This window comes from Bos javanicus, chromosome 16 (assembly GCF_032452875.1).
Source record: "Bos javanicus breed banteng chromosome 16, ARS-OSU_banteng_1.0, whole genome shotgun sequence".
Classification (NCBI taxonomy): domain Eukaryota; kingdom Metazoa; phylum Chordata; class Mammalia; order Artiodactyla; family Bovidae; genus Bos; species Bos javanicus.
In genome coordinates this window covers 47,632,880-47,660,216 of record NC_083883.1, presented here as the reverse complement: position 1 = coordinate 47,660,216, position 27,337 = coordinate 47,632,880, and the positions used below count along the sequence as shown (strand labels likewise).

Genomic DNA, 27,337 nt, shown 5'->3' with positions numbered 1-27,337 from the left:
ATTTGAAACCATCACCCCCAGGCTGCAAAACCTTTGCCCCTAACCGCTGTTATCTGCAGGTCAGGGCTGGGCATCCCTGGTGAGCACTGCTGCCAGCCAAGGAAGGCTTGGCAGCTTTAGGCTGCTGCCCCAGCCCAGCTCCTATGGTTCCCCATGGCTCATGGCTTAGGCAACAGGGCCTGGCCTCGCTGAACTGGGTGGGGTGGGGAGGCGCTGGTCCCCTCACTAGGCGGGACCAGCTTCAGTGTGACAGATCCAAGCCATGGAGGATACTGGCCCAGAAAAGGCAAACACTCCTGCAGAGCCCCTAATTACGGGGCCAATGAGCGTGGCCGCTGAGCTGTTACCTGGTGCCAGGCCTGCCTACCATTCCCGGGGGGCCTGTGACACTTCTCAGGCAGGGAGGGGGCTCAGGGCAGGGAGGAGCAGGCCTGTGCAGGAGGCAGCAGCGAACAAGCAGCAGTCTTGCCGGCAGCAGGGCCAGCATGGGCAACGTAAGCAGAGCCCCCACCCTAGCCTGCTCCCAGGTGGGAGGGTCAGGCCATGGGCAGGGGCAGAGGCAGTGGTGGGGGATGGCTGAGCTCAGGCTGATCTCCCCCACCTCAGCTGGGCCACCCCAGGCCCCACCCTTTCCCCAAAGTCTCCATGAGGAGACTGGGGCTGGGCTGGTGATAGAGTTTGCTCCAGGCCAGCAGGGAGAGATGGGGGTTGCTGGCCCATCCTGGAGGATCAGTCTTTCCTGCAAGTTGTGGGTGCTGTGCACCTATCCCCTATCCCCAGCTGCTCAGATGTTCTTACCCACTCAGTGCCTATGCCCCCTTGCTGCACTGGAGCCTGGGCCCTCTGCCGCTGATGAGAAAGGGGAAGGCTGGTGCCATGGGTGCCCTCGCTTGGGGTCCAGCCCAGCACCCTCTCTTCTGGCAGTCCCCAACCCCTGAGCTGAGACCAACCAGGGCTGGGATTTTCTCAGGAACCCATGGTCCTGCTGTTGGGGGGCTGGGTTTGAATCTCAGCCTGGGAAGAACCTGAGAAGCGACCTTCTCATGACGGGGAAGGGAGCCAAGAAAGGCAAGTGGCTTGACCGAAGTCACACGGCAGGACCCTGGCCCAGAGTGTGCTGGTCTTTGGGGCGGGATTGCTCTTACGGCCTCCTCTCCCACTCAGAGTGTGGAGCACCGCGTGCTGTCCCGGGATCCATCCACTGACCTGGAGACCAAGCAGCCTGACTCGGGCATGTCCTCGCCCAATACCACCATGTCAGTCCAGCGGCCGAACTTTGACCTCAGCTCGCCCACCAGTACCCTCTCCAACTACGACTCCTGCTCCTCTGGCCACTCCAGTGTCAAGGGCCAGCGCTCTGTGTGTGGTGAGTGGGCCTGGAGGAGGTGGGAGGGGAGCAGATGAGAGCCAGCCCAGTGGGCCCTCAGGGCCATCCCTGGACCTACTGTGCCTGTGGCTGACACTGGAGACTGCCCAGGTCACCAGGAGGGGACGCTGCTTCTGGTGAGGACAGGGGACACTCATGCTTGTGTGTGTCCATCACAAACATGCCTGTACATCCACAGGTACCCTCCCACCCACAGAAGCTACATGCACCCCACTTATAATTCATCCTTGTTCACCCAAGTTCCCCAGACATTACACACGCCTACCCACACTCGAGTGCACACTTACACAGGTGTACACACAATCTATAAATATGAATACACAGACATGTGCACACACCTATAATACCTGTACACACTCATAGACCCCAGGTCTAATGCAAACATATTCATAAGTACAAAGAAGCATGCACACACATTCATGAACACACATGAATGCACACTCAGGCAGAAGCCAGCCATGTGTGTCCACACATGCTGACCAAGCCCTAGCTTAGGTGTGATGCCGGATTCAGGCCACCAGGTGGTAGCCTGCAGAGCTGACAGGCACCCTGCAAAGCTGGGGTGTGGCCATCCAGACTCCTGCCACCTGCCCTGACAGATCTGCCCTGAGGAGCCACCCCTCTGCCCTCCAGGTAGCTCTGCCCTGTAAGCCCATCCTGGAGCCCAGACCCTCTGCCAGCTCCCCTCCAACCTGAGCACAGTGCAGGGCTATGGGTGGGCAGGGCCAGGGTGATGGTGGACCCACAGTGGAGCCATGCATGCCAAGCTCCACTGAAGCCAGCCTCCCCCAGTGGCAGGTCATTTCCAGGCAGAAGAGGGGTCTCCAGCCGGGGGTCAGCCTTTCTGAAAACTCCCCAACCCATCTTTCCCTCCCTCTCAGGGGTTCCCAGCCCAAGAGCAGCAGACATACAGAGCTACATGGACATGCTAAGCCCAGAGCCGGACCTGCCCCGTGGCAAGATGGAGAAAACCAAAGCACCACCGCCACCACCCGGCTTCCCTCCACCACCCCCGCCCCCAGGCACCCAGCTGCCCCCACCCCCACCAGGCTTCCCAGCTCCCAAGCCCCCTGAAGGGCTACAAGCAGCTGACATCTACCTGCAGACGAAGAACAAACTCCGACATGTGGAGACCGAGGCCTTCAAGAAGGAGGTAGTGAAATTCCCCCACACACAGCCTGCCTCCCTCCAGATCCGGGAGTGGGCTGATGGGGGATGGTGGAGGCCAACGGCTAGCCCGGCTCGTGGGTACAGGGCGAGGGATGGGGGTCCCCGGTCCAATGGCCTGTTCAGGAGTCAAAACTTCTGCTCAGTTCCATGGTGACCCAGGGCTGGATGCTGGAGACAGGGAGACAAGGAAGACATAGCTACCACCCTGTGGGGAGATGGGGAGCAGGAGAGGCATGAAGGAACATATACCCTGATAGCCATGCCTCTCAGGAGCTGGATCCTCACCCCATCTTGCCCAGAGGAGCAGGGTGTCTTGGAGATGGCAGAGAATACGTGTAAACTGCCTCCCCACAGACTTACATGTACCCAGCTCTGGGCACAGGGGGAGAATGGCTCCCAAGGGAGTGTCTTCCAGGTGGGAGATGCAGGCAGTAGTGAAAGTGAGGGTCAGAGGAGGGTGGAAGGGAGCACCAGAGGGAGCACTAGTAGGGCTCAGCACTCTCAGCAGTGGAGGCTGGAGGCAGGGGGTAATAAGGAGGCTGGGTCCCCAGTTTGGGGCTTCAGCTCCCAGGTGAATAGACAAGCCGGTCCTAAGATGGGGTCTCTCCCTGGGGAGAAGCAAGCTAGTGAGAAGGTCCTGAGTTCAGGGGGCACTCTGAGTGTGAGGGACCCATGATGCAGGGCCTGGAGGATCGTGGCCGAGGCTTTGGAGCAGGGACGATACAGAGGGCTGGCGTGCACAGCTCTGAGAGTCCTGGGTGGCACGGAGGCCCAGAGGGAGCCCTGGAGTTCTGGCCAAGAGGAGAAAACCAGGCTGGTCTGAGAAGGGAGGGCCCCTGAGACCCCAGGTGACTGAGTCTGGGGTAAAGAATGCTGCTGCTGCTAAGTCGCTTCATTCGTGTCTGACTCTGCGACCCCATAGACAGCAGCCTACCAGGCTCCACCGTCCCTGGGATTCTCCAGGCAAGAACACTGGAGTGGGTTGCCATTTCCTCCTCCAATGCATGAAAGTGAAAAGTGAAAGTGAAGTCGCTTTAGTCATGTCCGACTCTTAACGACCCCATGGACTGCAGCCCAACAGGCTCCTCTGTCCATGGGATTTTCCAGGCAAGAGTACTGGAGTGGGGTGCCATTGCCTTCTCCAGGGGTAAAGAATAGAGCCCCTCTAAGGTCCTGTGGGAGCCTTGACCTTGTAGTTCTCTCTCAAGACCAAGGCAAGCTCTCCAGAGCCAAGCTCAGTGACCAGTTCCCACAGGTGACCCAGGTCACACAACCACCGGGTGGGGGAAGGGAAGGATACAGTCCCTGCAAGGCCACCCGTCTACCCCCTTCTTGCCACCTCAGACCAGGCCTTCAGTGGCTTCCCTTTTCATTTCCGGAAGGTGGAGGGGGCCCAGGAGAGGCCTGCAGGGTGCCTTGGGCCAGTGGACTTTCTCGGCCGAGCTGGTGGGCTCTGCTCTCAGCCTCCAGTCGCAGGACTGGTGGCCCGGCCTGCGCTCCCTCCCCTCCGCTCCCCTGAGCCAGAGCATCAGGACTGCGCGGTTCCGTGCCCCTCCCGGGTGTGTGCGTGCTCAGAGGCAGGCTCTGGGGCCGCTCCACAAAGGGCTCTTTGTGTGCTCCGCGCCCCCCGCCACGGCTTTTTCCCGACCGAGGGCAGGAGCAGGGTCGCGGCGTCCGCGCCTCGGGGCTGCAGGGGGCGCCTAGGGGGCAGGCCGGCCCAGAAAACGAATCCTGCGGTGTCGCGTTTCCTTGCAACGTGAGCCCGGCCGGGTGGGGCTTGGAGGGTCCGGGGCCACCAGAGGGACGCTCGGACTGAGGGTGGGGCAGAGGACAGCCCCTGCTAGGTGACTTGGCCTTTGGCCCCTCCGCCTCTTGTCTTTCTTCCCGGGCTAGGCTTTGTGGGGGTCGGCTGCGACGGGGCGGGCCGCCCGCGCTGTCACCCGAACCCGCCCTGCCGCCCCTGAAATCCGAGTCTTGGGCGCGAGTGTCGGTGTCCCTTACGCAGACCGCGATGGGTTCCAGATGCGGGAGGGGAAGAGCGGGGGCGTGACCCGGAACTCCGGGGGGCCAAACATGGAAGTGCCCACAGTGAGGTCCGAGTTGTCTCTGGCGGATGGAGGCTGGGATGCTCAGCGCGGAGCGCAGGGAGAGAGACGCAGCGGGGGCGAGACCACATCTGGCCCGCGGGGTAGGCGCGGCGGCCAGGTTTGGCCCAGCAGTTGGCCACCCCCCTTCCCCGTGATATTACCGGCTGTTTGGGGGGTTCGGCCAGGGATTGGTAGGCTCTGGGTGATGTCAGGCCGACAGAGCTGTTCGGCGCTCGAGGGCGCGGTCGGGCGGGCTGGGTTGTAACCTGAGAGCAGAGATCAGGTAGCGCAGGTGTCGGGTCCACGCTGCCCCCGCCGCCAGGTGCACAGCGGGGGGCCACCGGCGCGGTCGCAGGTAGGAGCAGACGCGGCCGCGGGCCGGCCCGCCGAGGGCCCTGGGCAAACAGGAGCACACAGGACGCGGGCTCTCGAGTGGGCTTCCTCGGCGTGGGATCCCCGCAAGAGAGGCGCGCGGGGCCGTCTGGGGGCCGCTGTGCTGCGGAGGCCGGGAGCTACCCCTGCTTCGGCCCCCGCTGGCGTTCGGGCTGGGTCACCCCGCCCCCGGGCCCGCCCCTTCTAGCCTCGGTAGGGGCTCCTGCGCCCCTTGGCCCGCGCCCAGAACCCCTCCCAGTCCGGCCAACCAGGCCTGCCCTTTCACCGAGGCCCCCCCTCCCCGTACCTTCGCCCCAATCCTCGCTCTGAGAACAGAAGGGTCGGGGACCGTGAGCCCCCAGAAGGTGAAGCGCCGGGAGGCGTAAGGGACGAGTGCCCAGGGCTCACTCCGCCCGCTGTCTTCCCGCAGCCCAGCTCCCGCGACGGTCGCAACGGGCTGCGGAGGCAGGACTCCGGCCGCAAGCCCCGCGCCTTCAGCAAGCAGCCCAGCACGGGGGACTACTACCGCCAGCTGGGCCGCCATCCCGGGGAGCCGCTGGTCGCACGCCCGGGCATGGCGCACAGTGAGGAGGTGCGTGCCCGCCAGCCCGCGCCCGCCGGCCGCCCGGGACCCGGCTGGGCCGCCCGCATCTCACTCGCTGGCCCCTCGGCTCCCCCGCAGGCGGTGCTGCTCCCGGGAAACCACGTGCACAACGGCTGTGGCGCCGACCCCAAGGCGTCCAGGGAGCTGCCCCCACCGCCCCCGCCGCCTCCCCTGCCCGAGGCCCTGAGCTCGCCGCCGCCTGCTCCGCCTCTGCCCTTCGAGGGCTCGGGCCCCGGCTGCGGGCAGCGTCGCTCCTCTTCCTCCACTGGCAGTGAGTAGGGGCTGGTTGAGGGGTGGAGGGCGGCGCTGGTCCTGAACGGGGAGGGAAACCTAGACCACCCCCTCCCCCAGCTGCCACTGTCCTGGTGCTTCCTCTTTACCTACTTGATCTTTCTGCAGCCCCTACCCCAATGAGGACTTGACCCTAAGGGAAGGCTTGGAATTGCTTTAGGTCTTGTCAGAGCAGGACTGCTGTGTGATCCGGGGCAAGTCCCCTGCCCTCTTTGGTCCCTCCTGCTGCCTCTGGCCCAGTAGGGAAGGCCTCCCAGCTCCAGTGGCAGGCTGGTGCTAGAGGGAAGCTCAGAGAAGTAGAATTAGCTTCACGGAGGCAGGGTTGCTGGACAGACTTCTTCCTGCCCCATATTTCTCCGGAGTGTTTCTTCCATTCCTGGCCACTTTCTCTTGTTCTCCCAAGCTAGCCATTATACATCCCAGGCCTAGCTATGGGGGACAAGGCCAGCTGTCCATCATACCCTGCCCTCCCCCTCCTGGTGACACCCCCGAGCATCATACTTTTTAAAGAGTTAGACCAATGACCAGGATTCCCGGGCTTCTTTTCTGAAATGTGGGGCTCCCTGCATGTCAGGGCCCCCAGCAGGCCCAGGAGGTGGTATCTGGGTGCTGATGCTTCCATTCCAGCCTCAGTGGGTGGCGGAGATGCCTTCCTCACCCAGCCACTCGGCACCAGGATCATGGTTAAAACCACCATCCAAAGCTTCATCTCCCTGACTAGGGCATGAGGCTGCAGCAGGATTCCAGGTAGGGCCACCCTTGGGTACCTGTGGAGCCACAGCCCCTTCAGACTGGAGCCATGGTAGCATGTTCACCATCAGTTGCACCTCCAGCTTTGGGGTCAGTGTCTTCCATTGGCAGTGTGGAGCAAGGCTGAAGCTAAGAACAGAAGAAAAATGGACTCTGGGCTTCTCCACACACCCCTTCTCAGCAGAGCCTGGGCTGGGTGCCCTATCCCAACCAATGCCAAGATTGAGGCCCTGGTGAGGGGGGCCAGGGCCCATGGCAGCCCAGCCCAGCTCTCAGGGCACCAACAAAGCTGAGAACTGAGCAGACCACCTTGTGGAGCCCCAGCGCAGCCTGAGCCAGGGGCAGATGGACCGCAAAGTTCCTCCTCTCCCTGGCTTCTCTGGGCATCTCCTTCCCTCCCCTCCTCCCGCTTTCCCTGCTGTCCTGGCTTCACCCCAGCCCCCTCCCTCCCCTAACTTCGCTGTCGCTTCTCTCCTCTCCGTCCCTAGAAGTGAGAGTCCTGAGACACAGGAAGAGTGAGTAGCTGCGTGCGCGGCTCCTGGCTGAGGCGCGGGGGCGGGGCACAGGGCAGGCTCAGAAAAAGTCCGGCTGGTGGGGCTGGGGGCTTGAGGAAAGGACAGGAGGAGGGGCCGGCAGGTGAGGGGTGCCGGACGCCACCGGCTGGACCGCCACTACTCCCACCTGCGCATGCGCATTCTGTGCCCGGCTGACAATGTAGCCTAAAGAAATGAGCCGGCAGCGGGCACCCATCAGCACTTTTGTCTTTTTTCCTCCTCCCACTACTGTGCTCGGGGATCCCCAGCCCCGGGGACCTAGAAGCTGTTGGTTCCCGCTTTTTTCCCCTCACCGAGTCCTGACCCCTCCTCCGGCTCGAAAGACAACCCTCTTCAAACCCCGGTCGCCACCGCCGGCCTCGTCGGAAAATGCAAACTCCGCGCCACGCATTTGCATGTCATCCGCTTGGCCCTTCTTCCTAAGTGCCCCCATCCCATATCCTTAGTTAGGGCTCGGCTCTCCTGGATCCGCCAGAAGTGAGCTGCGCTTTGCCATAACTGTGCTCCGGGCTTGCAACCAGTGTGTCTGTCTGCGCGGGTGTCTGTCTTTGGGCGTGTGTGGGGAAGGTGGGAGGGGACCGGCCAGGTTGTGGGATCCAGGGTCCGGTGTCTAGAGCCAGGGAAGCCCCAGGTGACTCAGTCCAAGGGTCACTGGGCTTTGCTGATGCAGAGAGGGTCAGATGGGAGACTCCACCCTGGTAGGGCTGCGCCAGGGAACCTGGGACAAAGGTCAGGTGGCTGGCCCCAGGTAGTGTTTTGGAGCTGGGCAGTCAGTACGCTGGGCGGAGACATTCACTAGAGTCCCCAGGGCCTGCCCAGGAGCCATCATGAACTCCCAGGGGCCTCCAGGGGGGGGCCCCACACCCCGTGAGTAGGGCCGGGAGGATGGTGGGGCCGCACAGGCTGCCAGCCAAGGAGGACCCGCCTCTGGGGTCCCTGAGAGCTGCTGGGGTGGAGGGGCAGGACCTGGAGAGCTGCCCTCTGAGCCCAAGGGAAGGCCGGGGCCCGAGCTGACTTGGGGAGGCGGCAGCAGAGGGCAGGTAGGGGGCGGTGGGAGTGCGGGCCCCACACCGGGCCAGCGTCTCCTCTCCTGCCTCCGCCCAGGCACCAAGTCTTTCAACATGATGTCCCCGACGGGCGACAATTCGGAGCTGCTGGCTGAGATCAAGGCGGGCAAGAGTCTGAAGCCCACGCCGCAGAGCAAAGGGCTGACCACGGTGTTCTCCGGCAGTGGGCAGCCGGCCTCCCAGGTAGGAGACGCGACAGGCGGCCCCGCCCCGGTCCCCTTCACTCCTGTTTGCCCAGCACTCAGCCCCGCCGCTTCTCTCCGCAGCCGGAATCGCCGCTGCCGCCGGTGTCGCCGGCACCATCACGGGCCCGGAGCCCCACCCCGCCGGCCGTGGGGTCCCAGCCATTGCTCAATGGCAGCGTGGCGCCGGCGCCCCCCGCCACCCCTGCGCCGGGCGTGCAGCTGGACGTGGAGGCGCTCATCCCCACGTACGACGAGCAGGGCCGGCCCATCCCCGAGTGGAAGCGCCAGGTGATGGTGCGCAAGCTGCAGCTGAAGATGCAGGAGGAGGAGGAGCAGAGGCGGAAGGTGGGTGGGGAAGGGCTTCCCAGAGCTCCCTGGGGTCTGTACCTGAGCCCGTCGCCCCTCCCCCACACCATCCCCCAACCTGCTCGGGCCCTTTCAGCCTCAGACCGTTCCCACGACCTTTGGGAAAAAGCAGGGTTGGACCACCACCACCCCTCTTCTGGGAGTGTTCCCAGTCTCCACCGCCAGCACTACCCCCACCAGCTCCCAACTGCCTGTCCCTTGACAAGAAGGCAATGTTCATCAAGCTCTAAAGTGCCCTCAAATCGCTTGTGATCCTGTTACCATGACTATTGTGGTTCAGGTGCTCTGGGTGGGGCTGGGCTTCTTCACTTCCGACAAGCTCTCAGGTGAGGCTGACTCATCCTAGGGATGGTAGGAGCAGCCAATAGGCTTTTGGTCATAGTCAGACTGCCCTGGGCTCCTTTCCTGAACTGCCTCATCCAGCCTCAGGCTTCTCATCTGTCACCATCACTGGCTGGCAGGATAGTTTGCCCTTCATCTGCTGAACAAATATCCCCTGGGCGCTGTCTTGTTTTTCGCACACTGTTGTATCCACTGGGGATTCACAGTGAATATGTCAGGGCCTGCTCTCAAGGTGGCTGTGGGGGTGGGGGGGGTGTCAACCAATAACCAAACACAGCACCTTAGTAGTGTAATAAATGCCCCCAGGGAGACAAAACAGGTCAAATGAGGAGGTGCTCTGATGGGGAGGGCAGAGGACTGGGCAACCTGAGACCCACCAGCCTATTAATATTTGGGTTTGGGGTGGGCTTAGGAGAAAGTGATGTCTAAGGTAGATGTGGAAGATTAGGAAGAAGGGGACAGAGAAAAGAGTGGAGCAAAGAGCAAGTAGGAAGGACAAGGGAGGTCTGGGAATCAGAGCGGGTGTGGTGGCTCCAAGGGGTGGAGCTGGAGATGTCAGTCCTGGTCAGGTCACCGAGGCCTGGCTTTGAAGAAAATGGACTTTCTCCTAGAGCAGTGGGGAGCCTGGGAGTGGGACTGAGTGGTCAAGTGGCATCATCATTTTTTTTTAAACTTCTATTCAATAAGTATCTATTGAGTGCCAAGCGAAAGCCAAGTAGTGGAGCGCACATGTACAAGTCACAGTATCTACCTTTAAAGCACTCACCTTCTGGCAAGCGAAGCAGGTATATAGAATTCAGGGAAATAAACTTAATAATAGAAACCAGCCAAAACACAGATTTATGTATAGATGCTTCTTTGAAAGTTGAGGCATCATCATATTTGTATGTGGGAAACATGTTCCTAAGTGGGACTGTACTGGCCAGGATGGATTGGTACGCCTGTGAAGTGATGGCAGCCCCTCCCTCCACCCCGCTGGAAAAGTGTAGAATGAGGAACAGATGAGACTCTAAGAAAGTGCCTGGCGAGCCTAGCTCTATCAGTTGTGTTATTCTAGGAGTCAGAGTGGGTGGGAATAGGAGTGGAAGCCACAGGTTCTTTAGCAGCCTCTCATTCAGCACTAAAACCGATGGCATAGACAGGGAGGGCTTGGCTGCAGGGGACTTTGATTAGGGGGGGTCATCTGTTTGGAGTGAGGAGCGGCCTCGCTGGGATCTGGCCTCAAATCGCAGACCTTGGATGGGGAGGGAGAGGACTGCCGTCTGTCGCAGCTTCAACGCCTTTTGCATGTTCCTTCGGTGGTGTAATGAGCGACCAAACCAGGTGTGGAGACCCCATCCGCCGGCCCTGCCTCTGCAACAGCGCCCAACGCCCGGCCGTGTGTCTCTGCCAGCGACCAAAGCGGACACTGCCCAGCGCCTGGAGCGGCGGCCTGGGCCGAAGCTTCGTCCCAGCGTAATCTTCCGCAGGCCAGGCGCGGCCCGCCCCTGCAAACGCAGCCCCGCGGAGCCATTACACCACCCAGGACATGCAAATAGCGCCCCCCGGCGACCGTCGCGGGAGCCGGGCCGGAGGGAGACGCGCCCCCCTCCCCTCTCTTGTCTTCCCCGCCTTAGCTGACGGCCACCAGCTCCTGCTGCTACCCCCGCGAGGGCTGGAGGTACTCCCGCGAACACAACGCCATCCTCGGGCCCTTCGGGGAACTCATGACCGAGGCCGACATCCTTCGCATCGAGCAGCAAATTGAGAACCTGCAGGTGCTGCACAAGGCGCAGAAGCTGGAGGCGCGCCTGGAGCAGCTGGAGCTGGAGCTGGAGCAACTGCTGCCCATCTCGGCCGCCCTGTCGGCGCCGCGCTTCACCGTCGACCCACGCCGCATGCACGGCCGCGCCGCCAGCCTGCCCGCCTGGTGCAGCAAGATCTCCGTGCTGCTCAAGAGCATGGCCTCGCTGCTGGCCGCGCTGGGCGGACGGCCAGCACACCCGGCCGAGCTCCTGGCTGCCGACACGGGCCAGCCGCTGCCGCCGCTGATTGACGCCCCCTGGCGGCCAGGCCCGCTCTGCCTGGGCCGCTCGCATTCGCTCAGCTGGTGCCGCGAGGCCGTGGCGCGCGAGATCCTCGAGTGCGGCGTCTCCGTGCGGCACCTCCGCACCATGTACGAGCGACGCGCCCTGGGCTCGGAGCCCCCGCGAGGCCCGCGTCGGAAGCTCTCGCTGCCTGCCAGCGCGCCGGACCGCGAGCCCATCCTCGAGGAGGACTACGCGGTGGCCAGCCCCAGCGAGCCGAGCGCCGCCGTCGCCGCCGCCACCAACGGCCTGCCGGCCGCTGGCGAGTACGTGGGCGTCCTGGATGCGCCCGTGGCGCCGGGCCGCCAGGCGGCGCTGCCAGGGCCCGAGCAGCTGGCGCGCAGGCCGCCGTCCTCCACCGAGCTGCGCGGCGTCCAGGACTACATTGACATGCGCAAGGAGCGCATTGTCTACCTCTTCCTAGAGCACTGGCGCAAGTCGACCTTCCGCGGCCTCGGGCACCACGCCCAGGTGCGCCTGCGCAGACTCCTGCCGCGCGTGGTGGCTGCGGGCGCCGGCGCCGACCCCGGCCCAGAGGCTGCTGCTGTCTCCCGGCCGCCGGCAGGCGATGGCCCGGACGAGCGGCTGCTGCGCCTGCTGAAGCAGCGGCAGGTGGTGGGCAAGCTGCTGGGCCACTGGCGGAGCCTGCTGCGGCAGGTGCCGGCCCGCCAGCCCCCCGGCCGGGCCCTGGGGCACGGCTTGTACTGGCCGGAGCACTTCTTGCCGCCCCTCGACGGCGGCGCGCCCCGGCGCTACGACAGCCTCACGCTGGACCTCTTCATGCTCGGCTACTTCCAGCTGCTCGAAATGGGCCTGAGCCGCGAGGAGCGCAAGTTCCGCCACCTGCTGTGCTACGAGATGTTCGACCGGCTGGGCAGCCACCCGTGGGAACTCATCCGTCTCTTCCACCGCGTGGTGATCGAGGAGGTGGAGGCCGGCCGGCGCAGCTGGAGCGACGGCTTCGAGGACCTCAGACGACAGTTCTTCGAAGACAGCCCGGAGGCTGAACCGGCTCGGGGAGAAGAGACAGAGAAGGAGCAAAAGGAAGGGACAGATAAGGATGAGAGGGAACCAATGGAAGAGGCCAGTACAGCTCAGGCAGGGAACTGGCCAGAGGGGCAGCCCGAGGCGCCTACCCCTGCGCGGCTGCCCCCGCCTTCACCCCCGCCCGCGCCTCCCCCGACGTCGGTCCCTCCTAGTTCCGAAGACCCTCTGGAGCTGGTGTCTGAGATGGGCGAGTTCAGCAATGAGGACATCTGCCGGTACATCGACCGGAGCTTCTCCTTCTGGAAGGAGAAGGAGGCAGAACTCTTTGATATCTGAGCCAGAGGATCCGGAATTTACCCTCAAGTGTCTTAACCTGGGCCTGGATGCTTGTCTAATCCCCTCCAGAAGGGCAGGAAGAAACCAGGACAGGACGAATGGCCTTGGAAAAGCCAGAGTGTCCAGGACCAGGCTGTCTCAGCCTTTAGTGGCCGATTGTGGGGTGTTGGCAGGAATCGGCAGGGCAGAGCACAGGGTCAACCTGGTGTCCCCGTTTGGCTCTGCAGCAATGCCTGGCTCCGTGTGGAGCCAGGTGGAAACAGCAGCCCCTGTGAGTGGGGGACTGTGGGTCCCCCTTGGGGCCCTGTGGCTTTCATTTTTCACTGGAGTTCAGAGCGACCTCTTTGGCTGAGGTCAGGGGAGCCACATGTGCAGTTTTCATTTGATGTGTCCAGACTCTTTCTCCTCTGTAACATGCAAGTAATAAAAGTCTTTGCTGTAAGCTGCCTGTGTGGATCCTCCCCGCATGGTGTCACTGCAGCCGCACAATTGTTGAGCTGGTGTCTCCCGCCTTTCAGAATAGGATAGGCATGGGCCAGAAGTTCCTTCTCAGTGGCACCAGGGACCAGTCTGAGCCTCTCTGAGCTGGCAGGAACTATGGGGGCCCAAGTATGAGTCTGCCCAGAGATTCTGGGTCATGGGCCTGGAGCCATCTATCCATCCAACCCTGTGGGGAATCTCCTCTGAGGCTCTTCTACTTCTGCACTCAGCTCTTGACTCTCTGGCGCCCCCTCTAGGACACTGGGGCCTGAGTCTTCATCCATTTGCCCTACAGAAAGGTCTCTTCCTGCAACTCCTTGTCCCTGACTCAAAAAGGTTCCCTGGGTGGGGGTGCTGGCCCCCATCTCCCAGCCCATGCTATGCTGTGTTGCAGGAGGAGCAGGAGGAGGCCTGGCTGGCCAGCATGCCTGCCTGGAGGCGGGACATCCTGCGGAAGAAGCTAGAAGATGAGAGGTGAGCTCGGGTAGACTTGGGGTTCAGCAAGGTGTCTTGATTGTGTCCCTGAGGTGGTGGTACCAACCAACACTATCTCTTTTTTCTTCCAGGGAGCAGAAGCGGTGAGTGTGGGGCTGGGCCCAACCTGTGTCCCTTCCCCCCACCCAGTCCCAGTCCTTTGGCCTCTTCATCTAGGACCATCGTGAGCATTTCCCCTTGTCACTCAGCCCTGTTTGCACAGCATCTTTGCTCCCAATAATGCTACCAGACACTAGTAATGTATCCACTGCACCCCAAAGTCTAGCTCTTATCCTGTAATAACCTGTACCCCCAATTACCCAGCCCTCTCCCATTAACCTAGCCTCTCTGCCCTGCAGTTAACCTAGCCTCGGTATCAATAACCTAGAGAATCTGTCCCTCAAATTTTTAACAAAATGTATGTCCCTTAATTCTTTAGTTTTTACCCCTAGTCATCTAGCCAAGTGCTGTGTGATAGAGGTATCATTTGAGCCACAAATTTTCTAGCAGCCATAGTGAAAAAAATAAAGATATGAGTGAACTTAATAGTATATTTTATGTAACCCAGTGATAGTAATTATAAAAATTGAGATGTCTTACACTCTTTTTAAAAACTAAGTCTGGAAGATGGAATGAACATTTTGAGCCCACAGTGCATCTCAGTCCCAGCATTTCAAATGCTCAACAGCCACACGTGCTTAGTCTTAACGGGAACAAAGATGCTGATGAAGCTTAGCCTCATCACCAGTGCAGATCTAGCCATGTTCTAATAACCTGTTCCCAGTTACCCAGCACCTGTCTCCCAAAAATGTGGTCCTTCTGCCCAGCAGCCCTACCCCAGTCCCAGGAACTCAGGTCCTAGCCCCAATAATTTCATGCCCTTCCCCCACACCACCCCCTCCTCATCCTCTGCCACACTGTGTCTCAGCACTTTCTAGAAACACCCGGTCAGCAATAACCCAGCCACAGTCTCACTCACCCAACTCCTATGTATTCAACATCCCCCCGCGGTGACCCCAGTCTGCCCCTAGTCAAGCCCCTCTGTCCCCAGCAATCCCACCCACATGCCTCCTAACCCAACCCCTGTCCCCAATCCCCTTCTGCCCCTACAACCCATGAAACGAGTGCCTCTGTCCTCAGCAACCCAGCCCCTGCCCTTAGTAACCCACTCCTTGCCACCGCTGACCCCGCGCGGGGCCTGGCCCACCCTCTCACCTTTGCCCGGGCTTCTGCCCCCACGCCATGCCTAGGAAACAGGAGGAGAGACAGAAGCAAGAGGAGATGCAGCGGGAGAAAGAGCAGTCGGAGAAGCTGCGGACGCTGGGCTACGACGAGAGCAAGCTGGCGCCCTGGCAGCGACAGATCATTTTGAAGAAGGGGGACATCGCTAAGTACTAGACGCAGCCTCGCGAGCTCGGGGGTGCCCCCAGACCCGCCCCGGCCTGCCGGGCCCAGGTGGAAGGGCTGGGAGCCGCGCCGCCCTCCCCTCCCGCGCTGAAACCCTTCCTTGACCCCGACCCCGCCTCCGCATCCCCAGTCCTGGGCGACGCTGGAGCGCGGCCGCTGCCGCCGCCGCCCAGAAAAAGTGCCCAAGCTGTTGACGCAAAAAAAGATGCTGCTTATTTGCATGCCTACTTACATATATTTGCATGTTCGTTGAATGTCAAAGTGTGCAGAGCTCTTCCCGAGCTCCGTGGGTGATGACTTTGTTTTCCTGCGGGGCGCGCGCCCGGCTGCCGCCCCCTCCCCGCACCCCGGAACCCACGTCGCTGGCGCATCCTGGGCGGAGGCAGGCCCAGCGCTCGGGGAAGGGGTTTTCCTCCCTTCCTGACCCAGATCGACGCCCGGCCCAGCCCCGGCCGCATTTCCCATCCCCGCCGAGGGTTTCCTCTCAGTCATGTTTACCAGAAACGGTGAAAACTGCAAACTGCCCGTCGTAGGAACGGAGTTGCCGCTCCGGGCGCCCCAGCCAGGCCCCGCACCTCCCCGGACCCTTTCACTGCCCTGGTGGAGTGAGCAGAGGACGAGGGACCCTAAAGCTGTGTCTCCCAACTGCTGCCTCCCCGATCCCCGCTATCTCGCACCCCCATTAAAGCTCTCTCAGCCGCCCGGGGCCCATGCTCACTCTCACTCGCCGACACCGCGACTTCCTCTCCTCGGGGTAACTGGGCCAACGGCTGAGCGGGAGGGGGAGGCTTGGGATGAGGGTCACACTGGCCTTCGCCATGAATGGCAAGACTTCTGGCCCTTCGGAAACCAAGTCTGGGCCATTTAACACCCCTAGCCCCGCGGAAACACCAAGCTGTAGCTTTTCTTCATAGATTTAATACCGAGGCCTCAACCAAATACAAGCCGAGAAACAGCTGAGCAGCCTCGACGCCCGCCTGATCCTCGTTGGCGCTGCCTCGCCTTAACTGGACCCCTGGGGGCGCTCAAGTGTGAGGCTGGCTGGCGCTGCTACGCAGAGCCGTGCCAGGGGCTTAATAAGTGACATTAAATGTCTACACGCATTAAGTAACCGTACTTAGGGCTTCTGCAAGGGCCACCAAGAGCCCCGAAGTGGTGGGTGGACCCCGGCGTCACGGGCCGCGCTGTAGGCGGCTCCGCAGGTCCTCTGCGCAGCCATCCAGCCCCATGCGCTCCAGGGCCGCGTAGACGGCGCCCAAGCCCGCGTGCTGCTGCTGGCGCCAGCGCTTGAGCATCTCGTACTGCTGGTCGCGGAAGCGGCCGACCTCCACCTCCACCGCCTCGATCTCCGCCTCGCGCAACCCTAGCGTGCGCATGAACTCCTTCCAACGCCGCGCGGGCACGGCGTCCATCACATCGTAGAGCTGCGGGCCAGGCTGGAGCGTGGCGGCCGCCGAGCCTGCAGGGGGCGCTGGCGAGGGCGGGGGCGGCAGGCCTGCGGGCAGGCCAGAGAAAGTCAATGGAGGGTGCTGGTAGGGGCAAGGGACAGGGGCCAAACAGGGCAGGAAGGTCCACCTGGCCCATTAGGGGATGTGGGCAAGTGTCCACAGGAAATCACAGCTTATCACCCCAGATTCAGGAGAAGGGGTCAATCTCTCAGGTCACTGAAATCCCTTACCAGGAGCTCTGCTGGGCAGCTGGTCCCAGGACCATGTGGCCTCCAGGCAGGGTGCCTCCTGGGTCTGGGGAGAGCCAGAAGTACAGCTGTGGCCTACCAAATGGACAGGGCACACCTTCTCACTGCTGCTGGGTGTCACCAGAAGGGCAGGGCCGCTGTCCGGGGGTGAGAGATGGGTGGTCTGGAAGCCAAGAGAGACCCCCCCGGCTCAGCCTTGCTTGCTTAGCAAGGCTCTTGCCCGTGCCGGGGTCTCTCAGCAGGAGTGGGCACCCCGACTCAGTCAGTAGACACATCTCCCATTCCACCTCCTCTGTGCAACTGTACCCTCTTCACTGTGACCCAGGAGAGGAGCCCTGTCCTCTGTCTGGAATGCCCTGCCCCTGCTGCCCTCTCCTTATTCCCCCAACCCTGGCATAGGCCTCCTGTTCATCCTACTGAACTGAGCACTCCTGTTTACCTATCTGGACCCTGTAGGCTCAGAGCTTCTCAGAGATGCCTTCATTCACTGATAACTTGGCATATGTGTTTGTTAGGTCTCTTCAGTGCCTGGGATCTGAGTTATAATAAGGCCCAACCTCTCAGCTCCAGGAGACTTGCTCACGGCTCCTCCCAGAATACTAGCTACTGAGAATCTCACCTGTAGGGGGGTCCAGACCTCCACACCAGTGTCATCTGCTGAGAGACAGAGAGTCTAATGAACAATCAGGCAAGGCACTTGAACCTGGGTGCTAGCCCAGCTCCTTCTTAGGTTCCTCTGTACCCCACTCCCATCACTCTCTGCCTCAGTTTACCCACCAAAGCCAGGCCCAATGGGCTGTGGGCTACCCATCCTGACCCCAGGCCTCTCAGAGTGTGTGTGTGTTCGTACGTGCACTTACCAGGACCTATGGCCTTGCAAGGATGGCAGCGGTGGTATGTGTAGGTCAGGGTGGCACCAAGCAGGAGTGGGACCACCAGGCCTGCCACGAGCATCTGCACCCAGAACACTGAAAGAGCAGCTGGTGGGTGGCGGGTGGTAGCCATCCCCCGGCCTCCCTGTGGCCCATCCCAGCTCTCCCACTGGCATTTCCAGTTCACCACATACTCTGCCTCCAGCCACAGACAGCCACGCAGGGCTCAGGACAGCTCCCAAGGGTGCTCCTGCAAGGGGAGGGGGAAATGTGTGGAGGCTGAGGTACACACCAGGAAGACTGCTCATGACCACCCAACATCTTCTCCACCCTGGAGGCCCTACCCTCCTGAGAGTCTCCCTCTACCCAAGAATGTTCCCAAAGTACTGCTGAAATGTCACCAGTGTTCATACAATAGCAACAAATACCACTTACTGAGCATCTAGACTAGACAGAGGGGCACTAAAATGTCAACTCTGGGATTTGCCTGTTTTGTTCCCTGCTGTTTCCCTAGTACCTGGAACAGTGTCTGGAAATAGTAGATACTCAAGAAACTTGGTGAGCAAATGAGTGACTAATCACCCCTTAACCATAGCCCTGGGGGAGCCTACTAACACCCCCCTGTTCAGATGGAGAGCCAACAGATTGAAGTAACTTGCTCAAGATGCCTCAAGGAACCAGGGGCAGATCTTGAGCCTCAGGCCAAGTTTTGAAACTACATTAACGTGACTCTCTAAGTGACACATCCTATCCTTAATATAGGGCCGGAAGGACTACTAGAGGAAAGTATGACATAAAGTAGAGACATGCCCCCTTACTTATCTGACGTAAGGTAAATTCAGATTTCTCTTTACCATTCAAAGTTGGTCTGAAGTGGGGCCCATCTACCATAGAACTGAATTCCCTCTTCCCTGCCCCTCGACCCCCACTCTGCTCCCAGCCTCCCTTCCCCCGGCCCCGGGCAGCCAGGAAGTTACGTGGGACAGGACACGCAGCTCTTGTCATATTCATAGAAGCCAGGCAGGCAGGTCCCACAGTGGGTGTCTCTGCTAGAACCTATGGTCCAGGAGATGCTGTGGGTCAGGATGGGAGAGGAGGAGGTGGGATGGGGTGGGGTGTGGGAGCCCAGAATGAGGGTACTCACAAGGTGTCTGCGTGTGCCGGTGCAGGGCCCCACAGTCTGTGCATGGGCGGCAGCGAAAGGGGGAACCATGCCGGCACTGGCTGACCATGCAGTCCATGAACCAGCCTGGCCTGCAGCCACAGTGGGTGTCTGCCACTGCTGAGCAGTTCCTCAGGGCTATCTGGGGGGCTGGTGGGAACAGGGGATTGGGGAGACCAGGGAGAGCAGAGGCTGTCAGAGCCAGAGACCCCCATAGAGAGGTGGGACAGGTCCCCTGGAGAATGGAGATGCAGAGACCAGAGACAGGACTGCCCCCAAAGTGAGAGAAGTGTGGGGATCATCACAGACCAGAGGCTGGGGCACAGAGACAGGAAGGTCACAGGATGAGAGGGCAGAAAGACATCCTGAGGCAGGACCAGGGTGGAGGCCTCAGCATGGCGTGGCATGTGGTGGCATGGGGTGGGCACGGGGGCCTCCTACCCAAAGGCTGGGCTTGAGCCAGCCGCTTCCTTCAGAAAGACCCTGGCCAGACGAGTCCTCAAGCACCCCCCACCCCCAGCACTAGGCAGCCCCTCACCCAGCTCATCACAGGCCTGGCAGCGGGCACAGCGGGTTTCGTAGTGGTTTTCCCGGGCCAGAAAGGTGCCCTGCGGACAGGGGAGGCAGGTGGCCGCGCCACAAGGCTTTGTGCAGGGGGCCTTCAGGTAGTGCCCTGTGGAACCCAGTGCGGTCAGTCAAAGGGGGCTTCCACCTGCCCTTCCCCCCATCTCTGGCTCCACTTTCAGCCTCCCCTCCCTTCATCCCTAGCCTGCCTACCTCCACTCCCCAGCCCCACCTAACCCTCACCTGTCTGTGGTCAGCCCTCACTTCCTCCCATGTCCCTCCCACCCCTTCAGCCCCTCACCTGCTGGACAGCCCTTGCAGCAGCCCAGACCACTCCGCTTTGGGAAGCTGTGGCCGCAGTCACACCGGGGGCTGGGGGTGCTGGCCCGGGCACCCAGCAGCAGCAGGAAGAGGAGGGCCTGGGGACAGGGGCTGCTGACTCCCAGCCTGGCTGCCCAGGCGGGGGCCTCTCTCTGCCCGGTCTCTCCCACCCTAGCGCTTGCCCTCAGAGCAGCCCATTTCCCAGGTTCTTGAGCAGAGGAGGTGCCCATGGGTGGGGGGTGAGACTGACTTCCTTCCCCTGGGTACAGATGGGGCTTGGGAGGAGCAGATTACAGGCTTCCTGCCAGCCCCGCATGTTGCCCTCCACCGGGCGGGAACCAGGCAGCCCCACCCCGACTCGTGCTTGCGGTAAGGTGGGGGACCCTGATTTTTCTCTGCCGGGGTCCCCAGAAGCCTCTGGCCCCTGACATGGTGCTTCCTCTCGGGGGAAGGGCCCCGCCCCCGCTGAACCTCTAACTCGGTGGGAAGAGGGACCCAGTCCCCAGGGAAGCCCGATCGAAGACATGCATTCCCCTACCCTCCCATCCTCTGTCCCCTTCCTCTGCCGACCCGCTCTCCCCTCCTTCCCGCGTCCCCTTCCCAGGCAGGCCCCGGCACGGCTCGAGGTCATGCCCCTGCGACCCTACTCACCACCGCCGCCGCCGCCGCACAGGTCCCGGGCCGCGGGCGCGGCTCCATGGCCCTGGGCGCCACGCTGGGCCCTCGACCAGACCGGGCTTCCCCCGCTCCGCCCGCAGCGGGTGGGGCCCAGCGCGGCGCCCTCAGGACCGCCCCGCCTGAAGAGCCCGCCTCGGGGGTGGGGGCTAGGGCGGGGCTGCCGGGAAAGGAGCCCCCAGCCCTCACCTGAGCTCACCTGAGGCACCTGGTGGGCAACGTGCCCATAACGAGGGGCCGCATCCGGGTCCCAAGCCTGGGTTCTAGCTCAACCCAGAGACTACCTCTTCCTAGAGAGGCAATCTCTCCTCTCTGGGTCTCAGAGGCACCCTCAGCCATGAGGGCTTGGGCCAGAAGAACCCAGGTGGGAGGCCCACCCTCCCCACACAGGGCATGACCCTGCCCTGGAAGGCAGTCCAAGGGGGCCTGCTCAGTAGCCTGAGCCTGTGGCCCACCCTGGTGCCAGCTCAGAGGGGTGGCTTGGGGTAGGGCCCTCCAGGGCCCCATGTGGGGAGGGCACCTGGTGGGGGCCCTAGTGGTGGACTTCATGGCTGTGGCGGGGGACAGGGCTGACCTTGGGAGTACTGGTCAGGCGATTTCTGCCCCCACGAAGTCCCTTGTGCTCCCAGTCTTGCCCAGTGGTGGCCCACCACAGATGGAGGGGACAGGAGCCCAGAGGAGCACTGAGTGTACCTGAGTCCAGAAAGGGGGCATTCCAAAAGCAAAGGACTCTTTCCAGTGAAGTATATACAAGTCTTTATAAAAGAATCAAAAGCTCAATAAATATGCAACTTTACACAGAGCCCATCCCAAGGACTAGGAAGAGGGGGAGGGGGCTAAAGGCAGGGGAACCGTCGTCCCATTTGGCGCCAGATGGTGGAGGAGGGAAGGGCTGCCTGGGACCCCAGCCCTGGAGTCCAGCCCAGAGGACTGGAGGTCCTGAATTCAGAGAGCATTGGGCAAAGGACTCTGCCTAGGCTGGGGGTTGGGGGGTGGGGAAACAGGCAGGTTAGTGACAGTGGTGACTGTCGGGGGGTCCTGCAGCCTGGGCCTCTGCTGAGCCCTCCTCCACTTCCATCCGGTCTGGCAAAGTGCAAATTGGGCCCTTGGGGGCGGTGGTGGTGTCCGGCTGGGCACTCAGGCCCGTGTGCACATTAAGGCAGCAGCTGGAGCAGGGGCTGGCACACCCCAGGAGGCATGTTGTCTGCTGTCCCTTGGTCAGTGGCACCCTTGGGGGCCTCCCTCTGCTCAGACCTCCCTGCAGTGGAGAGGAGGGGAGAGACAGTTCTTCCTTGGCTGACGGTATTCGGAGGGGCTCTGGCCACCCTCTCAGGCTTCTTCACCGCTGCCCACTGTGCACATCCTCGCCAGATGCTGGGGCAGGTCCCAGGCTCCCTCTCCCATCCCTGTGCCCAAGTGCCATCTGTTCCCAGCCATGACAATGCCCCCAGCACACTGGGCCACCTGTCCTCCACCCCAGGCCAGGCCACTCACGAGGCAGTGAGGGTGGAGTTAAGCAGCAGGGTAGTCCTGATTCGGTAGAGCTGGGCCAGCGTCAGCTTCCTGTGCTGGGCCGAGATCCCCGGGGGAGGCTCAGGCTGGACCCTGGTCGAGGCCCCCGAGGACAGCTCTCTGCTCCTCCTAGTGGGTCCTTCGGGCTCCCCACCTGGGCAGTGGGCTCTACCCTCTAGCTCTGCCAGCTGGGGGCCAGGGCCAGGTGCCCCCTGGCAATACCAGCTGGGCCCAGCTTCCTGACAGGAGCCCTGAGTCCTTGTGCCAGGGACAGTAGCAGCCAAGCAGACTTCCGACAGGCTGCGGCTCGGGGCTGGGGGCACTCTGCGGGTAGTGGCCCCTGACAGCAGCTGGAGGAGGCTGGCCTCGGATTTGGACTTAAGCAGGTGGGGCAGGCAGGGCAGCAGCTGGACAGGAGTGCGGCGGCGAAGGCGGGGCGAGGGTGGGGGTGACGGGGCTGGTGGTAACTCTGGGGGCCGGGGTGCTGACTCCACCGTGGGGGCTGGGGCCATAAAGTCTTGCAGGGATGTGGGGGAAAGGGTGCCGTAGGCGGAGTCCATGGAGCAGGAGCGGCCATCCACAGGGCCCAGGGGCAGAAGCTCGCTGGTAGGAGTGACAGATGAGGCGGTGGTGCTGAGAGAGGTCTCGTCTGACTGGGAGCTGAAGGGGTCGCCCCTAAATTCAGGAGAGGACAGCAACTCCCCAGGCTCTACCACCACCATGGCCAGGGTTTCCGTAGAGCCGTCCGAGGCACTGTGGGGGCCGAGAGGGGAGTCAGTCCAGCTAAAGGAAGCCTAGACGGCTGGACACAGAAGTTGAGAGCCTCTGCCCTCCTGAGTCTGAGGCTCAAAGACTGCAAGCAGGCAGCACGTGAGCCCGAAACACAGGTATCAGGAATGGCGTCTGTCATCACCACAGTATCTGCTGTCAGATATAGTCTAAGAATCTTCAGCTCAGCTCTGGGCAGCTACCACTAATAGATCAGAGTGGGCACTCAAGTTGAAATCCATTTGCCATCCCCGCTAGTGGGGGGCAGAGCCCCCCTCCCCATGCCCACTGGGTTCATATCATAAAGCCATGCACAGGGAAAGGGGTCCCACTCAGTGTTGGTCGCCTTGGGGTCAGGAGTCCTGGGGCAGAGCACCTGCTCTGCTCCAGCTTGCTGGGTGCTCCTGGGCAAACGTACCAGTGCTGGGAGTCAAGGCTGTGGCTGCTTTTGCGCAGAATGGTAGGGGAGCTGGCAGCCGAAGTGCTACTTCCCCCACCTTCCTCCTCCTCCTCCTCCTCCTCCCGCTCATCCTCCTCCTCTTCCAGGCTCTGCAGGTGCTGCTGGTCGCCTGGGTGCTCCTGCACACGCAGCTGCTGCAGCTGGTTCTGGAGATGGGCATGCACAGGGGCCCCACAGCTGGTGAGCAGCAGACCCCACCAGGCTGCCCTGCCAGGCTGCCCACCACTCTGCTCTCACCTGGGCATTGTAGATGGCATCCACCCAGCCACGGCACAAAGCCTGGCCACTGGCCTGGAACGTGTAGGCCCCCACAGCACTGTGGAACTCGTTCAGGTAGATGAGGAGGAAGGAGCCTGGTTAGGAAGGGCTCGAATCAGTGCTAGCTGGGACCAAGACCCCAGCCCACTGTAGGTCCTGCCCATCACAGCACCCCTCGCCCCCATCATAGGTCCCACCCAGGAGCTGGGAGCCGGCCAACTCACCTGGGTCCCGAAGCTCCCGGCACACGATCTTGTCCACCAGCAGCGGTGGCCTGATGACCTTGGTCCTCTCAGCCTTCTTCACTGGCTTGGTCACCAAGAGCAGGTCAGTGAAGAGAAAGCAGTACACGTCCATCTGGAGATGGCGGGGGGTGGAGGGTAATGCAGGAAGAGCAGGAGAGGCCAGAGGTCAGGGCCAAGGCAGGCACCCTCCCCTGGGAGCACTGGTGTCAAGTACCTGTCTCCTTCCACCCCCACTGAACTGAGAGTAACATTCAAATGAAGAACAAGATGACTTTCTCTCATCCAGCTACTTACTTGTGACTTATGCCAGTTAAAAGTTTACATTAAAGAGGGAAAGGAAGGTGGTTTTAAAATCATGATTGGCAGGACTTCCTTGATTAAGAATCCGTCTTACAATGCAGAGGACACTGGTACAATCCCTGGTTGGGGAAGATCCCACATGCCACAGAGCAACTAAGCTTGTTCGACTAGGGCCCGTGCTCTGCAACTAAGAGAAGCCACCACAAAGAGAAGCCTGTGCACCAAAACTAGAGAGTCATCCTGGCTCGCTGCAACTAGAGAAAGCTCTCATGCAGCAACGAAGACCCAGTGCAGCCAAATATAAATAAATTTTTTAAAAAATCATGATTTGCAGACTCTGGGTTACACAGTGCTTGAAAAATTCATAGCTTTGTAGCAAGACTCTAGGCTATTCCCAGCCTGCTCACAGAATGGGCCCCTCCCTCCCAACAGGAACACACTGTGGCATTGACAGGTGGGCTAGAATGGCACCTGATGGCCGGGATCCAGCTGCTGTATTTGTAAAAAGTAAACTGCAGGCAGAAAGTCATCCCTCAACACAATATTGTTAAGCGATTATCCTTCAATTACAAATAATTTTAAAACAAGAAAAAAAAAAACAGTCATTCCTCACATAAAGGCACTAGTTTTGAATTGCCACCCAAGGGACAGAGCAGCTAAGAATCACTGACTAGGGCCCGGGAGGTCCCGAGGAAGGGGTGGTTCAAACCCCACAGGGTAAGGGGGAGGCAAGGGCCCTGAGTGTGGAAAGGTTCCTGGAGTCACCTTGCTGTCCTTCCCCTCCTTCATCCTCAGGCTCCCTTCCAGCAGCAGCTGACGTGTCTCCTCAGGGGAGGCACCAGGGATGGGAGCTGTCAGGTCCAGATGTAGAAATTCCTTCAGGAGCTGGGGGGTGGGGTTGGGGGCGGGCAAGAGAGGTCAAGGTCTGACCCCTCATCTCAGCTGGGAGACCTCAGATGAGATTCCCAGTATAGCTCCCATCTGCCAGTGTGTCCCTTCCCCGCCCCCAGCAGGGCCAAGGACCCCCACACAGACGGAGGCACCCACCTTGTCCACCTCGTCGTTGCTGCCCTCCACCACCTCGTAGGCGTCGATGCGACTCACCACGGCCGCCAGCCGCTGCCGCTCCTGGCGCTGCCGCATGCACGCGTTCACGTGGTGGATGAAGCGCTCCACCGAGCCGATCTAGGGCGGGCGGGCCAGGGCAGCTCAAGGACCGGGTCAGGAGGGGCCGCCAGCCAGAGGGAGGGACCCTGCCCGCGACCCAGTTACCATAGTGACAACGGCCTCCTTGGCGCGCGGTTCGTCGGTCTTTCTTAGCACCGACTTGAGCAGCAGCGGGTACTTGGTGAGTCGCTGATGGGGCTTGGCCAGCATGTCGCTCAGCTTGAGCCGCTGGCACTGCTGGTGCTTCTCGGCCCACTGCAGCGGGGAGGCGGAGCGGGACTCAGGGTGGGCCCCGCCCCGGGCCCCCAGGCCGCGCCCACCGCCATGCCCTCCGGCACCTGCCGCCCGAGGGAGCCCATTGCGCAGTGCCCTGGCCCCCCGGCGAGCCCCATCCGCCCTCACCGTGATGTAAGTTCGGAAGAGGTCATTGTCGCGCAGCAGGCCGCGCATGTACTCCATGCAGCCCTCCTCCTCCATGCAGTATCGGACGTAGGGCTTGAAGAGGGAGCCGAACTGGCGCGGGGCGGAACAGGCACAGCACCTGTTACCGCGCGCCCGCACCGCGGGAGGGGGCCCCGCGCTCGCTCCTCCCTTATTGCCTCTCCCCGACCACCAGGAGGCAAGCTTATTATCCCCGTTTTCCACACGAGGAAACAAACGGAGCCTCAGCGAAAGCGATCGGCCTCGGCCAGGTGGTAGCAAGGGCACACGGTCAGGTGGAGTTTCACACCACTGCGACCGACTCTGAATTCTACGCCTCTTGACCACCAGGGGTCATTCGGGCCACCAGTTGGGAGGGCGCTGGGGTGTTGGGCAGACGGGATTGGCGCCCCAGCCCTGCCTCTGTGTCCCTGAGTGTGTCCGATCTGATCCGTACCATCTTAAAGCCTTTGAGGAAATCCCCGGGCTGCAGAAGCGCCCGCGTGCGCCGCGCCTTCTCCAGCACCGGCGCCATCACGCTGCCCCACAGCCCGCGGTGCAGCCGCGCGATCTCAGGGATGTTGCTGAACAGGCGGTCCGCCTCCACCTGGGGGGCGGGATTGGTGGTGGAGGTGCGCTCGGCCCCGCCCCAACCCATCTCTCTCCCGCCCTGTCAGCCCCGACCCCAGCCTTCTTCAGTACCATCCCATGCCGTTAGGGGGGTCCATCCCGTAGGGCCCCGCCCCTGCCCATCCTCTACCCCGCCTCTCACTCTACCCATTAGCCCCGCCCGGAGCTTTCTTCAGCATCATCCCACGTCCACAATTAGATGCCAGGCCCGGTCCCTTACCCACTCCACCAGTCAGCCCCGCCCCTGTCCCGCCCCTCCCTGGCTTTAGCCCCTCCCCACTCCCCGTTACTTCCTGGGACCGCCCCCGCCCCGGCCCCGCGCGGCACCTCACACAGCAGTCCCGACTCTTGCAGGTTCAGGAGGCAGCACAGGAACAGCTGTGGGGGCAAGGAGCACTGCGTCTGGAGTCGGGGTGGGGGGCTCCCTGTCCCGATGCCCCACCCAGACTCTAAGGCTCCCTTCGCCCCTTCCCCATCCTGGAGGCCGGAGGCAGCCTGAGACAGAAAGGCTTCACCCTTTGAGAAAAGACCCAGTTCCATGGCCCAGCTGGGGGTCCCCCTACCCAGGCCCCACCTGGAGGGCCGCTCTGGCACACTGCCCTGGCGGCCACATCTGGAACTCTCTCCTCCAGCTCTGCCCTGGCTCTCTCTGGTTTCTGCCCAGAGGGTGTCTTCTTTGAGCCCACAAGCCCAGGACAGATGCTTCCCCAGATCAAAGTCCCTATACCGCCCCCCCCCCCACTCCCAATGCCTACCCATCCTGTCTCCACATCTAGGGTGTGGGCTGCTGGACACCTGGCATACAGCAGGTGTTTGGAAACAGCTGTTGAGTGGATGAGTAAAAGGATGAGGTCTGTGTTACTCAGCTCAAGCCAGCAGACTTGCCCCAAGCCCCCTCCCAATTCCCAGGGGCCCAGGGGAATCACCTCCACTCTGGGGTGTGGCCTGCCCCTACTCTCCTCCCACTTTGTTGCTTGGCACCTACTCCTTCTGCAAAGGTCCAAACTCTGCTCAGGGACACCCAGAGGAGGCCACGGTGGGGGTGGGGGTGGGCAGGGAGGCGGGGTGGCTCTGGGCCCCACACTCACGTTGGTGATCACCCGCAGCTTCTTAATGTATGAGGCCTCCGTGTGCAGGAGCTCCCAGACCGCCTCCTGCTGGTGGCACTGCCGCCGGGTCAGCTTCTGTGGGGAGGGCAGGGTGTCTCCAGGAGCCCCGGGGTGGCCAGATCAGGGGAGCAGGTGGAGTGGTCCTGCACGCAACCTTTTTTCCCATTTGAGACACAGAGGCCCCCCAAGTTCTGGGCCAGCCAAGTGGTACACCACACTTTCACCTTGCCTGAGTTCCTCCAAAGCTGGTTAA

The 27,337-nt window shown here is 61.7% G+C and overlaps 3 protein-coding genes across 20 annotated transcripts in view; 1 reads left to right on the top strand and 2 right to left on the bottom strand.

Moving 5' to 3' along the window:
• ESPN (espin) overlaps positions 1-15,627 on the top strand; it is a 34,191-nt gene extending 18,564 nt beyond the window's left edge. For 2 of the 7 annotated variants that reach the window (XM_061382871.1, XM_061382868.1), the window contains 8 exons: positions 1,165-1,366; positions 2,269-2,540; positions 5,447-5,608; positions 5,699-5,891; positions 7,150-7,176; positions 8,320-8,465; positions 8,549-8,812; positions 10,792-13,006. In XM_061382871.1, the coding sequence (XP_061238855.1) occupies positions 1,165-1,366; positions 2,269-2,540; positions 5,447-5,608; positions 5,699-5,891; positions 7,150-7,176; positions 8,320-8,465; positions 8,549-8,812; positions 10,792-12,564 (3,039 nt within the window). In that variant the 3' untranslated portion in view covers positions 12,565-13,006. Of the gene's footprint in view, positions 1-1,164; positions 1,367-2,268; positions 2,541-5,446; positions 5,892-7,149; positions 7,177-7,248; positions 8,083-8,319; positions 8,466-8,548; positions 8,813-10,791; positions 13,007-13,438; positions 13,519-13,610; positions 13,623-14,768 lie in introns of those variants that run through there. The other 5 variants (XM_061382873.1, XM_061382874.1, XM_061382872.1 and 2 more) reach the window with 5 other exon arrangements.
• On the bottom strand, positions 14,863-19,950 carry TNFRSF25 (TNF receptor superfamily member 25). Of its 6 annotated transcripts, none has more exons than XM_061382897.1 (9): positions 19,521-19,950; positions 19,194-19,328; positions 18,638-18,805; positions 18,471-18,549; positions 17,681-17,772; positions 17,482-17,589; positions 17,241-17,278; positions 16,604-16,784; positions 14,863-16,420 (listed from the first exon to the last, which is right to left on the bottom strand). In XM_061382897.1, the coding sequence occupies exons 1-9, from the start codon at positions 19,768-19,770 to the stop codon at positions 16,098-16,100; spliced, it is 1,374 nt and encodes a 457-aa protein (XP_061238881.1). In that variant the 5' UTR covers positions 19,771-19,950; the 3' UTR covers positions 14,863-16,097. The 6 variants fall into 6 exon arrangements, with proteins under 6 accessions (XP_061238881.1, XP_061238876.1, XP_061238879.1 ...); XM_061382892.1 differs by having other exon boundaries at positions 17,482-17,601; positions 17,688-17,743; XM_061382895.1 differs by having other exon boundaries at positions 16,604-16,667; positions 17,482-17,601; positions 17,688-17,743.
• Positions 19,951-20,954: 1,004 nt separating this feature from the next.
• The window catches only part of PLEKHG5 (pleckstrin homology and RhoGEF domain containing G5), a 52,233-nt gene continuing 45,850 nt past the window's right edge, over positions 20,955-27,337 (bottom strand). For 4 of the 7 annotated variants that reach the window (XM_061382876.1, XM_061382881.1, XM_061382883.1 and 1 more), the window contains 12 exons: positions 27,064-27,159; positions 26,303-26,353; positions 25,803-25,952; positions 25,328-25,438; positions 25,031-25,180; positions 24,806-24,943; positions 24,524-24,643; positions 23,438-23,570; positions 23,193-23,308; positions 22,914-23,101; positions 21,710-22,480; positions 20,955-21,473 (listed from right to left, as the gene is read on the bottom strand). In XM_061382876.1, coding sequence (XP_061238860.1) covers positions 21,464-21,473; positions 21,710-22,480; positions 22,914-23,101; positions 23,193-23,308; positions 23,438-23,570; positions 24,524-24,643; positions 24,806-24,943; positions 25,031-25,180; positions 25,328-25,438; positions 25,803-25,952; positions 26,303-26,353; positions 27,064-27,159 — 2,034 coding nt within the window. In that variant the 3' untranslated portion in view covers positions 20,955-21,463. Of the gene's footprint in view, positions 22,481-22,913; positions 23,102-23,192; positions 23,309-23,437; positions 23,571-24,523; positions 24,644-24,805; positions 24,944-25,030; positions 25,181-25,327; positions 25,439-25,802; positions 25,953-26,302; positions 26,354-27,063; positions 27,160-27,337 lie in introns of all 7 variants that reach the window. The other 3 variants (XM_061382877.1, XM_061382879.1, XM_061382882.1) reach the window with 2 other exon arrangements.

Coding starts and splice junctions, on each gene's coding strand:
- TNFRSF25 (XM_061382897.1), bottom strand. CDS start 19,770: ATGGGCACCTCCTCTGCTCAAGAACCTGGGAAATGGGCTGCTCTGAGG. Junction 17,773..18,470: donor AGCTGCGTGTCCTGTCCCAC/GTAACTTCCTGG, acceptor TGTGTACCTCAG/CCTCCACACATTTCCCCCTC. Junction 16,421..16,603: donor GCTGCCCAGCAGAGCTCCTG/GTAAGGGATTTC, acceptor GCCTGCCCGCAG/GCCTGCCGCCCCCGCCCTCG.